The sequence below is a fragment of the Mytilus trossulus genome, chromosome 10 (genome assembly GCF_036588685.1).
Source record: "Mytilus trossulus isolate FHL-02 chromosome 10, PNRI_Mtr1.1.1.hap1, whole genome shotgun sequence".
Lineage (NCBI taxonomy): Eukaryota > Metazoa > Mollusca > Bivalvia > Mytilida > Mytilidae > Mytilus > Mytilus trossulus.
In genome coordinates this window covers 38,860,930-38,874,530 of record NC_086382.1, presented here as the reverse complement: position 1 = coordinate 38,874,530, position 13,601 = coordinate 38,860,930, and the positions used below count along the sequence as shown (strand labels likewise).

Below are 13,601 nucleotides of genomic sequence, written 5' to 3'. Positions count from 1 at the left end.
GATAGCATTAAATTCGTTGTCTTTTAATTTTAAACATCGTTGGTCAAATAGTTATTTAAGTATATATATACGTTGGGAGACGACGATTATTATAGAAGTCTCAGATTTTAATAAGGACGTTCCCGATTATGAATAAATTTGGTTGACGTTTTTCACACTTGAAAAGAATATCTATTCGTAATTTTTCGATTCCATTCCAATACAAAAGTATTTTTTTCTTTATTCGTACATATTATATTCCGCTTCGGTAGAGTTATCTTCAGATAGTTTCATATATTAATTAATACATGGCTTTCAAAAGTCTAAATGTAAGTGTTCTCGTACATTTTTTCGCCTAATAAAGACAAATAAAAATGATTTAGTAAAGCTATTTCTAATTTCTAAGTCCCCCTTTTTTATGAGACATAAATCAAGGACAAGACTTGTATATCATTTCATTCTGACATATGAATTAAGTTTCCTGTCTTTAACCGAAAATTGTGTATTTCTTAGTAAATTAACTTATTTGAATTCAAATAAATAATAGCACCAAATATAATTAAATAATTCCACGGCGACCAATTTTTATTTGTCACCAATTTGAATATGTATTTTTAATGTGTGTATTAAATGCTCCCATTGATCCGAATAGACAGTCACACCTGGCAAGGTGTGCCCTAGAGGCGTGGTTTAATACCGAAGTGCAAATAACAATTTACCTTTCAACAAGCCATCTACGAGTATTGCCACAGAACCGTGAACACACACATTGTATAAACCAGAACCGTGAATACACACATTGTATAAACCTAGTCATAGCAGAGATAGTAAAAGGTCAATAATAGTACACCAACATATTGTCTTTACAGATTATTGTACTTTAATTTGTTCACCTTATCAGTCCGAAAATGCATTTATTAAAAATAAATTTATAACTTTTTGTGTTGTCTACAAAAATAATTCGAATATATACGTTTAACATAGATAATTTATCTCACGAATGAGTACAATTGAACGTCTGTGCGTTTTATCTTCTTATTATCGGATGGTTATTAGATAAAGCATAAGTCATCGGCGCGCTTACGATTACGTTAAAATATGATTAAAAACCAAGACTTTTAATGATTGTATTTTAAATCCCGGCATGCAAAAATCAGGAGAAAACGTCACGACCTACAGGAAGTAGTTGATATTTTTTCATTAATTATTGAATTTCTCCTTTATTACTGCACATATAGCGATAAAACTTTGTGAATATATATATTATGTCACAATGAACATATTTAAACCATAAGTAAAAAATCGTGAATTTTCCCTTTAACTATTGCATTATGCTCCTCGTCGCTGTCAATGACTACCATATGCATATTGTGTCCAATGCAAGGATCCTGTAATATTATAAATATGTTTGGTTTAAAGTACAAACGAGAAGGTACATATAACTGGAACCAAAACAAATATAGCTATTGAACCCTGTCAGAATTATCTGAATTAATTTATTTATGTACAAGTCAAATTTATCTGGGTACTATACTTTTCATACATTATAATATGTAATATCAAAGAAACGTCCTTAGACAAATTATAAAAATAGATAAAAGAGGGGCGAAAGATACTAAAGGAGGGACGAAAGATACCAAAGGGACAGTCAAACTTATAAATCTAAAACAAACTGACAACGCCATGGCTAAAAAGGAAAAAAGACAAACAGACAAACAATAGTACACATACCACAACATAGAAAACCAAAGAATAAACAACACGAACCCCACCAAAAACTAGGGGTGATCTCAGGTGCTCCGGAAGGGTAAGCAGATCCTGCTCCATATGTGGCACCCGTCATGTTGCTTATGTGATATCAAATCCGGTAAATAGTCTAATTTGGTAGGTCACATTTATGAAAGGGAAGGGGATTGTAGTTACGACGTAAGGAACATATCTGATATCATTTGTGGAACGGTTATTCCATAACGCTCAACCATCTCGTGATGGCGTCCGTTAAATTTACGAAGGGATGATTTCAACTTCACCGTTTGAAACTCTTGGTTTAATAGCTTCCTTGTGAGCAGCAACCCTATATCAAGAAAATCATGATAGGAAATTCAAGCACGGTAATATCGTATCAATTGGGAGATATATAACCCGTATGCAGGTGCTGCTGGAATGTTGCTACTTAGAAATGGACAGTTCACAATTGGAAAGCTGAAATCATCTCTTTTATCGTAAAGTTTTTTTTTAACCGACCCTCGTTGTCAATTTCTAGAAGTAAGTCAAGATATGAAGCCGACTTTACTGTATCTGTAGTATCCTTCATCTCTAGTTCAATGGGATAGATGCGTTCCACATAGTCACCAAATTTTGAACTATTTAGTGAAAGAACATCATCTATATAGTGGAAAGTAGAGTTAACGGATATTGCTAACTTCTTATCGTTCTTCCTAAGAAGTTCCTGCGTGAAGTCAGCCTCATAATTATGACGAAATCAGTCGGCAAGTAAAGGGGCACAGTCAAATGGACAATCAAACTTTTACATAGAAAATAAACTATTAAAATAAATCTATTTTTAGATGCAATTTAATATATGAGGCTGACTTAATTGTATCTGTTATATCCTTAACTGTAGTTCGATTTGAGAGATATGTTCAACATAGCCACCAAATTTTGATTTATTTAGTGAAATAACATCATCTTTATATCGGAAAATAAAGTTGAAGTACATTGCTTACTTCTTATCTTTCTTCCGAAGAAGTTCCTTTATGAAGTCAGCCTGATATAAATAAGGAAACAAGTTGACAAGAAGATGGACACAATTGGTTTCCATTGGAATGCTGACAGTCTGTTGAAAAAAACACGCCCTCCAAACTTAACAAATACTTTTTTAATCAAGAAATCAAGCATCTTAATAATGTCAGTTTTAGCATTTTTTGTTAGTTTGAATCAGAGTGATCTTTTACAAAGTAGGATGTATCCCTCCCTTTGACAATATATTTGTAAGGCAAGATAAAAATTATGCACCTTCAGCGCTACTCTCGGTTACTTTTATAAGTAACGCACAAACCCCGTTATTTGAAGATCAAGAATGTATTACTAGTTGAATATTTTTTAAAGAAGATTATGAGCAAGATAGCACAAAACATGGATCTATTGATATTTATCTAAAAACTACATAGTTTGGGAAAAAAGAGATTCAAGACCTTACCTCAAAAGATATTTAACACACCTTTACATAATGTCTCTAAATTAAGAACTTTAACACTGTTTACACTTGTGCACTAAATGTTAGAAGTTTGATCTTATTAGTGTTATTGAAGCAACCTATGGGTAACTTTTATGGTTTTGTTTATCTTTGTTTGTCTGCTCAGATGTATTATATACTTACTTCAACTTTCGCTATTGTCTTTAGAATTAGAGAAGACTTTGGAAGACGTAAATTAAAATGTTCAGTCAACGACAAAAACAAGAAGGCTGTTTTCTTTGTTGTGGTAAATATCTAAGCTGTCATTGGTGATCAAAACTACTTACTTTTGAATATCATTAAGCTTTTTTGTGTTTCAATACGTATATCCATGCTTTGCTTAAACCTATTTAGCTTTGAGTGTTTATCAAGAAGAGCACTCCCAACAATTCAAATTCATAAAATGTTTCTATAATTTTTTTATGATTATTACAATATATACGAATCCAATATTTCTATATTTTTTTTCTATTACATTTAGTTGAATCTGAATGAAATATGATTCACCGTCTAAAAAATGTAATTAATAAGTATTTTATTTCAAAATTAAATTGAATCATAGGACTAAAACGATAAAGATACATGAGCATAAATGGAATATACCTTATGGTGGCCATTCCTGTTTACTCCCCAGGGTGTGCTATGAGTCGTTATGTAATAACAGTGCCCGTGCCACTGGTAGAATGAATGTCCACTACAATTTAAAGCATCTGGAAAAGAAAGCAAATAAATTAATGAATTGCAGCAATAATGAATTACAAACAAATTGTAGTGAAAATACTAAAGAAGGATGAGAAATTTCAAGGACATTACTATATTAAAGCATCTAATTAGTTGTTCATATGTTACTGAATGTCTTTGTATTTTTGAAGATATTGGTTTTCTTTAAACCATTTGTTGATATATCCATGAAACATAATAATCTTGTTTCGCGTTTTTTTCTCTTTTACTGTATAAATTGAAGACATGAATCGCTTGCAAAATGGTTTTGGTTATATTATATGATACATAAATTGCAATGATTAAGCCATCTTGAGATTCAAAATTTTCATCTATATGTCGTCTTTGAAATGAAAATATATAGTGCTCTGCGTTTAAAGTCGTTTCTTAAATGGACATGACTAAAAGTTTATCATATCGGTTCAACAAATTCATTTCAAGCTAATTGTGGAAAAAGTTTTCATATGTGTAAATCTATAAAAATTTTAAAAAAAAAGTAAAAATGATGCCAACATTAATATATCCCACGTTTCTGTAATGTGCTAAACAACCGACAATGCAAAAGAAACACGATAGAGATCAAAAGTAGTCGATATAAGATATCTCTATATGGAAATTATTGAATCACTGCTTACGTGAAGTTTGATTAGTAATATGGTTTGGATTTGTGTTTGCGTCTGTCCTAATAGTTATTGCCTCTATCCCAATAGTTGTTACTTCTGTCCCAATATGTTCTGCTTTTGTGGTAGAATGTGTTGCTGTTCCTCCATTTGTTATAATACTTTGAACAGTGGATGTTGCTATTTGTTTTGATGTGGTTGTTTCATCAAGATTATATGCATTGCAGTAATCGCTTGAACAACAAGAGTGTTTGAATACCGACATCAGTGGTCCCTCACACACCTAAAATAAAACATTTAGAAACGTGGTCTATCAAAGTACTTTGAAGTTTTCGAAATCTTGGATGATAATGGTAGATACAAATATGCTATCACTATTCTTGTGTACCCTACTTGTGGTTGTCGTATAGCTAGGAATAAAGGTTCTTAACAAAATACAAGTGTCCGATATGCTTTATTTATAATGTATAAATACATGTACGTAAAACATGTAAGATAAGTGCGAGAGTGGGCATATTTTAGGGTGTGAAAGATTTAAAATAACTGATGATGAGACGGTCACTTATTTGGACTGTTTGAATGTATAAAAGTATAGGACAGGAATCAGAGAAAAATAATTCCGTCACGAACTACTACGATGTGTTTGTTTCTCAATTTGTTAGCCACATGCTTAGAAAACGTAGTTCTTAAGACACTTGTTTATCCATCTGATCGTTTTCGCCGTATTTAAGATTGATTGTACTATTTTGACTGAGTGAGAATTTTCATAACTTTTGTTGCAGAAAGCCCGTCATAGGGATAGTGATCCGGCGGAGGCTTCCTAAAAGCATTATATTTTATAAGGTGGAAGACATGGATGCTTCATACTTTGTATATATATATGCCTCATGTTACGAAGTTGTCCAATGTCCTTTACCTCATTTTCATAATTCAGTGACCACTTGAAAAAAAGTTCAGATTTTTTATAATGTTGAATTCTCTCTTTTTAAAAGGAATAGGATACCTATTTTTGGTATGTGCGTACCTTGCAAGGTCCTCATGCCCATCAGACAGTTTTCACTTGACCTTGACCTCATTTCATGGATCAGTGAACAAGGTTAGGTTTTGGTGGTCAAGTCCATATCTCAGATACTATAAGCAATAGGTCTAGTATATTTGGTGTATGGAAGGACTGTAAGGTGTACATGTCCAACTGGCAGGTGTCATCTGACCTTGACCTCATTTTCATGGTTCGGTGGTTATAGTTAGGTTTTTGTGTTTTGGTCTGTTTTTCTCAGTTTGTACCCGGATTTGTTTTTTTCTCTATCGATTTATGAATTTTGAACAGCGGTAAAGTACTGTTGCCTTTATTTATGCAATGGGTCTACTATATTTGTTGTATGGAATGATTGTAAGGTGTACATGTCTAGCGGGCAGATGTCATCTGACCTTGATCATATTTTCATGGTTCAGTGGTCAAAGTTAGATTTGAGTTTTGGTTTTTTATCAAATACTCTATGCCATATGTCAACTATATTCGGTGTATGGAAATATTTTATGATCTACAAAATGTATATGTCAGTCACGCAGGATTTATTAGACCTTGACATCATTTTCACGGTTCATTGCTCAGTGTTAAGTTTTTGTGTTTTGGTCTTTTTTTCTTAAACTAAAAGCAATAGGTCAACTATATTTGTTGTATGGAAGAATTGTTAGCTGTACATGTACATGACTGCCTGAGATGGTTCATCTCACATTGGCCTTATTTAAATGTACATTGTATCCTTTAGCATATTATTGATATCTTTTTATCTTATCGACGTACTTTTACCTAATTATTTATACGAACGCCCATCAGTTGTTATTTTAGAGGCGTAAAAAGGAAGTAGCTGCACGGAAGAACGCGCAATAAAACATTGTTCACGTGAAATAAATATGGCAAAACACGATGCACGAAAATAACTCTTTACCACCTTTTGATTTGTATCACTGCTATGTTAAAAAATGTGAATTGCATTAATTCAAACTATAGTAAATAAACCAATATTCCACAAAAACCAATACGACCCATTATCGTTCAACTTTAAGTAGAAATTGAGTGCACGAACAATATACTGCGGATTCATTTATTTTCGTGGGTACCAATTTTCGTGAATTATGGAAAACTTGCAAGTTCGTGGATATTTAATTTCGTGGTTTTGCCGAAGTCCACATATAAGCCTATAGAAAATTTGTTATTCGTTGAACATTTAATTTCGTGGTTCGCCAGTACCCACGAAAGCCACGAAAATTGGTATCCCACGAATAATAATGAATCCACAGTAACTAAATCGTCTCATAAACAATATGATGCACATAGTCGCACATAGTTTAAATCGAAAGCATACCAGTTGTATGTTTGCTATATAAAATAACCACAATTCTTGAAAATGTCATGTGAAAATACTAATACAGTTACCACACGATATGGTTCGTTAATCCTCGTGAAATAAACTTTTAAAAGGTTGATAACTTTGATTTCACCTTTTTCAGTCCTTAAGTTTTGCAACCTAAAATTCAATGTTTTCCATAACAAAACATTTGTTATAGGATATCAAGATGATATAGGAGCCTCGGGTTGATAAAAGTTAAATAATTTTGAAATTGTAACAACTATTTATTGAAATTTTTAGAAATGACTTTTAGTAGAACAAAACATTAATAACGACACCAACAGCGTTACACTTATTCACGAAACCAACTATGCTTATGTTACTAGTCCTACAGTGAGTTGACTATAGGTGTTACTGTAAAATTTTACCTATAGCTCAACCTGTTTTTAAAATTGACAACACAATAGGGACATTTAAATTGACCAGTTGGTATTGTTAGATTTAAATCTACCTTGATGCTACCTGTAAAAAAATGTATTCACCTAACCAAAAGTTTCAGCATGCTTTTTTCTGGAACTTTTTTTTACCTAGGATTATTCTATTGAGAGGTTTTTATTTTACTGTCATTCAAAATGTTGTGAGTGATCAAGCCAAACAAGAATGACTATATCATATATTTTCTTTTCTTGCAGTTTATTTAAAATTGCATGGCCTAAAATGCAGTACATTTCATCTTAATGTTTGCATAGCCACTACTAGCAGTGTTTAATACCCTAAATGGTCCGAGACCACAATTATTTCGTAGTGCATTTCTTTTAGAACATAAATGAAAATAAAAAAGAAACTTTTACAGTGTGTTGTACTACTTTTGGGACAAATTATATCAAAATTATAGAAAACTTCATTGCCTCTAACTCAAAATATGGATAATTTTATGTTTAGGGCGTCTTGAAATCTTGTGACAGCTTCCGAAGTGCTAATTTTAAACCTTTTTCAGCTGGAAAAAATCACTACTTTCCTTTAAAATTCTGGACCCAAATTTTTTTTACAGTCTAATTTCAACTCCCCTACTTGCAATTTGAGGCAGTAAACATGGAGAAATAAATTTGGAAGGGGTATAAAAATTAATGGCAAGTAACCACTGTCAACACTAGGGACTATATTTGTGAACAACGAAAATCAAGGGACGACAATGGTGGTCTGGGACCAAATAATCCAGTCGTAATATTTCACTCAATTTAATGAAACATCAAAATCATATTTGAATAAACAATTTCATTTATTTTTTTACACTAATATTTGACATCTCATCCAGAATTTCAAAGATTTTAAATAAGTCCCAATTTAATTCATTTTTCACTACTTCACTAGATTTTTTTCTAAATCCATAGTATAAATTCTGATTAACTTCCAATGATCCTAATTTAACAGGTGCAGAATCTATACATAATTCAGAATCATTTCCAGTGCTATATTCCAAATAGTTATCCTCACTTTACAAATATTTTGTAATATTTTATTTATAATTTTTCTATATATATATCACCTGATTTTACTTTATCCACAGTAAACATTTTATTTCATTTCCTATGATAAATTTCCAAATCAAACAATATTTGATCCAGAATTTTATAAAGACTATTTCCAATTTCACTTTCACTTAAAACATTTCCTCAAGTTAGGAATATTTTAGAATATTTTACTTTCATTTTTCACTTTATCACTAGATTAGACTATATTCACTGCAATACTTCAACATTTTATTTCATTTCCAAGATCCCATTTAAATGGAGAATCATCTTAAATTTGTAATAGATCCCAAAATTAATACTGAATATTTTAAAATCACATTTAAAGCCACAGAAACAAATTGGATGAACTCACACTATATCTCCTACTTGAATTCCAGTTTTGAAATTTTTAAATCTTTAACATAACTAAATCCCATCGTATGAAAAATTGAATTTCCTTTAGTGAACACAGCATTTTATGCACAAAACTCCTACTAATATTATAATAGATTTCAAAGAAAAAGGTATACAGCAAGGTATACTCCAAAATCATTTCGAATTTTACATGTACAACATCATATGTAAGCCCCACAAAACGGTTTTATAGAATTATTTCCTCCTTGATGTCCTTCATGACAATAAAATCTTGAAAAAAACACATCACATTTTAAGAAGCAAATTTGCTATAAAAAGTCTGAAAAGTGAATTCAAATAAAATATCCAATATTGTATGCACAATGGCACCAAAAGATTTCAAACATTGCAAATAATAATCCAAAATGAGAATCTTGAAGGGTCATGTGAAGAAATGAACAACATATCCCTCTGAAAATTTAAACTGTAAACACCTGAACAGCTATTTCTTGTTTCACTGACAGCTGGACAATACTATATATAAGGGTTAGAATTTTAAAGAAGCATTTTGGTGTAAAAACAGTTTAAATTTTCAAACATAGTAATACATATTTAATTTAATCATTTACTGATTTAGAATTTTAAGTAAAAAATAGATAAATCATATATATCAGGGATTTAAAACTATGAAAACCAAAACAATTTTCTTCCCTATCAATTTTTTTAAAGAATAATCCTAGGTAAAAAAAAGTTCTGGAAAAAAGCATGCTGAAACTTTTGGTTAGGTGAATAAAATTCTTTACAGGTAGCATCAAGGTAGATGTAAATCTTACAAAACCAACTGGTCAATTTAAATGTCCCTATTTTGTTGTCAATTTTAAAAACAGGTTGAGCTATAGGTAAAATTTTACAGTAATACCTATAGGCAAATCACTGTAACACTTACTTCCTTTTTCACACATCCTAGCCTGTATGAAATCTGGTAGTTATCATTTAAATCTTTCACTGTTAAACACACCTATATAATAGAATATATTGTAATTAGAATATTGTTAAACCTTGAAAAACATTATTTGAATAAATCGTATTATAAATAAACTTTACTAAGTATCCTCGATTTTTTTTAATTGTTGGAACCTTGTGTATATCTCATTTTATTAATTGTGACTGTTTATTTAACGCATCATGTAAATATAACGGAATTTGATGAGACTGTTATTAAAGAGAGAGGGTTAGCGCTATAGAACCAGGTTTAATTCACCATTTTCTACATTTGAAAATGCCTGTACCAAGTCAGGAATATGACAGTTCTTGTCTATTCGTTTTGATGCGTTTTGTTATTTGATTTTGCCATGTGATTATGGACTTTCGTATTGATTTTCCTCTGAGTTCAGTATTTTTGTGATTTTACTTTTTATCACCAGCCCAATAGTGAGTACTTCTGTGTTTACTTGAGTTATCATTGATATGTTCATAATAATTAATTTACTGTTGGCAAACCTTTAATTTTTTTAAATACTAAGGCTTTTCTACCTCAGAAATACATTTCGATAGCTGTATTTGGCAAAACTTTTAGGAACTTTTGGTCCTTAATGATCTTCAATTTCGCATTTTATTTGGCCTTTTAAACTTTTTTGTAATAGAGCTTCACTGATGAGTTTTTTGTAGACTGTAGACGAAACGCGCGTCTGGCGTATATATAAATTTATATGCAGGTTTCTATGATGAGTTTATTTACAACCACTCGGTCGATAGCACTGCTGGTGGGGATTTATTTCCACGAGGGTATCAACAGCTTTTTGTGGTGACATGAAATATCATTGATATGGTTATATTAATAAATTAACCTTTTATGGAATTTAGAATTTTTGAAAATCTAAGACCTATTCTACCTCAGGCATATATTACCTTAGCTGTATTTGGCAAAACTTTTAGGAACTTTGGTCCTTAATGGTCTTCAACTTCGTACTTTATTTGGGCCTTTCAACCTTTTTGGATTCGAGCGTCACTGATGAGTCTTTTGAAGTTTGAAGACGAAACGCGCGTCTCGCGTACATACATTTTTTTTGTCCTGGTATCTATGATGAGTTTTTTAGCTGATAAGGGTCGGGTAAAAGCATATCTAAACAAGTTTACTCAAATGAAGTGTTTAATGATTTGTAGTATGCATCAGTAGTTTCGCCTCATTTAAAAGCATTGTTTACAAACATTTGTCGAATAAGGTGCATGCTTTTATAAATTTGATTTCGGTTTCTTTTACATATAAATTATTTACAACTGTACGTCCTTAGTATTGAATGGCAGATTGAAACATGATCCAGGCATTTAGATAAGAATAATAATGTTTTATATATGAAGGTATTAGAATGTTGAATGGCATTCATACCTGGTCTGCGTGAGAACAAACATCCATTACAGTGCAAAGAGAAGCGTCCCGTAAATCCTCACAACGGAAACATCGTAAACCTGTTATATAGACACAATTGGTATATGCTATATTTTGTTGTTCTTATTTGCATGTGAAATAAACCTGTTATGTAGACACAGTTGTTGTTTGCTATACTTTGTCGTCTTCATGTGCATGTTTTTAATGATTTTTATTCAAAAATAAATGAATTTCAGCACGGTTGTTGAAAATACAACTGAGTAATCATTTAACGCTCAAACTCAAAGTTATTTGTTGGCTCCTTTTTTCTATCTCATCTCTGTTCAAACTGACCAGATAGTGGTTTTTTTATCAAGTTTTTAAAATGTAAATTAAAAAGATGAATAAATGAAAGGGCTGTAACTGCTATTTGAATAGTTCACATTTACTGTTACCAACTAAATACCTGTTACTTCATGAACACAAAGTGACCAAATACAGACAAGCCATACGTGACCTTAAAAGAAATCATGAATACTTATTATACATACATGTATAGGTGATATAAACTACGATAACAAAAAAATTGATAATATAATGTCAAAGAAATACAAAATATCAAAAGCTTTCAAACTATTACAAATATTTTTAATCAATCGGCAATATGGAATGATTGATATGTTAGCATATAGAAATACTACTCATCTATGTTTTTTAACTCATTTTTCTACTGAGTCACACTACTAATTTATACTTATTGTGATATCTTAAATTTAACTGCATAATCATTAGGCCTATTTGCCGGGTTGATAATAACATGAGTAACACGACGGTTGCTTCATGTGAAGCAGGATTTGCTTACCCTTCCAGAGTTCATGGAATCACTCCCAGATTAGGTGGGGTTGTGGTTGCTTAGTCTATAGTTTTCTATGTTTTGTCTTTTATTGGTCTGTTTGTCTTTTTTCTTTTATAACCATGCCCCTCTGGTATCTTTCGCCCCTCTTTTACTGCTGTAGTATGTTTCATAAACAACAGAAAGGAATAGAAACGAAATGTGTAGCTACCTTTTTATACTTCACATTTTCCAGCGGATACTTTTGTTTATTATTGGATGTTGTATCCAACGTTTAAGAATTGTTGCTGAATGTTAGAACGCATGCCAACCAATTTAGTATGTAATTGTATAACGATTTGGTAGTAGTCCTAATGAAACAAATCTCCATCCAAATTACAAATAGTTAAGGTTTACCATTTAATGTAAAGTACGACCTTCAAAACGGAGCCTCGGCTCACACTGAACAGTAAGCTAAGAGGGAACCACACAATCACGCAGAAATAAACAGCTTTTTGTCTGATGCTTGGTCCGTTTCTGTGTGTGTTGCGTTTTGGTGTTGTGTCGTTGTTCTTCTCTTATATTTAATGCGTTTCCCTCGGTTTTAGTTTGTTACCCCGATTTTGTTTTTTTGTCCATGGATTGATGAGTTTTGAACAGCGGTACACTACTGTTGCCTTTATTAGGCTATATGTTTCATGTTAAAATCTTTATTTACTTAGATGGAGTTATGCTCATTGCTTTATATCTCCTAGTATGTAAATTACTTTTCAATTAATCTTTAAAAAATCAGCTTAGAACAATTGACCAGTGTTTTAATAGTGAGCGCAAAACAGTGATATTTTAGCTAACGTTTATAACAGCACCTGCATTTCATACTTAATTCAATCACCAAATAAGCTGATAAAAGATATGATATTAGAATAGAAGTAACTAATGATGCATGGCAAAGTATTTATGATTGATTCTTTTGCATGTTGATTAATTAAACTTTTGCCACGCTTTGGGCAATGTTGAGAACCAAAAAAATATCTAATTTGTTCAAAATGATTATACAAAAGCTAACTGTTACTGAAAAGGAATACGTAGATGTCTTTATTTTGAAAAAAAAAACCAACAACATAAAAAACTTATAGCATCTGTTGTATCGGAAAGCATACACATATATATCTAGCTTGAACAGCTTAACATTTGTCCATTTATTCCTTTGTTATGATATATGTATACTATAGTTCAAAACTTACCGCTGAACGTATGCATTTCAACTTACAGATCTGTTCTTATCGTCTAGAGGTTAAGTACTAATAAATGACAGGACAGGTAACATTTCGTCATTGAACATTGAAAATCTTAACCAGAGGGAGGTCACAATCATAACATCGTTACATTGTAGAAGATACATTTGGAGAAAAATTTGAAGCTAGTTTAATTATCAGTCTCCCCAAGAAACAAAACGAAGGAAATAATTCTTATCAATTTCAGTACATGGCCAAGACTATTTGTCACTGGTGATTTTTATTGGGGAACATTTAGGTCAAATTTTAATTAATTTTGTACCAATACAAGCAGAATTGTCACAGACGTAATTGCGTATTTTATTATAATTGAGCTCTGTGGCGCTGTCGATGTCTGAT

The 13,601-nt window shown here is 31.5% G+C and overlaps 1 protein-coding gene across 1 annotated transcript; it reads right to left on the bottom strand.

Annotated features, from left to right (window-relative positions):
* Window positions 1–280: 280 nt before the first annotated feature.
* On the bottom strand, window positions 281–11,648 carry LOC134687886 (uncharacterized). Its single transcript, XM_063548344.1, has 7 exons — window positions 11,602–11,648; window positions 11,157–11,236; window positions 9,717–9,788; window positions 4,570–4,837; window positions 3,818–3,924; window positions 1,302–1,367; window positions 281–334 (listed from the first exon to the last, which is right to left on the bottom strand). Exons 2-7 carry the CDS (start codon window positions 11,181–11,183, stop codon window positions 281–283), a joined length of 594 nt encoding a protein of 197 aa, XP_063404414.1. The 5' UTR covers window positions 11,184–11,236; window positions 11,602–11,648.
* Between the last annotated feature and the right edge of the window lie 1,953 nt (window positions 11,649–13,601).

Coding starts and splice junctions, on each gene's coding strand:
- LOC134687886 (XM_063548344.1), bottom strand. CDS start 11,183: ATGGATGTTTGTTCTCACGCAGACCAG. Junction 4,838..9,716: donor TAGGATGTGTGAAAAAGGAA/GTAAGTGTTACA, acceptor GTTTTATTTTAG/GTGTGTGAGGGACCACTGAT. Junction 1,368..3,817: donor ACAGGAATGGCCACCATAAG/GTATATTCCATT, acceptor ATAATATTACAG/GATCCTTGCATTGGACACAA.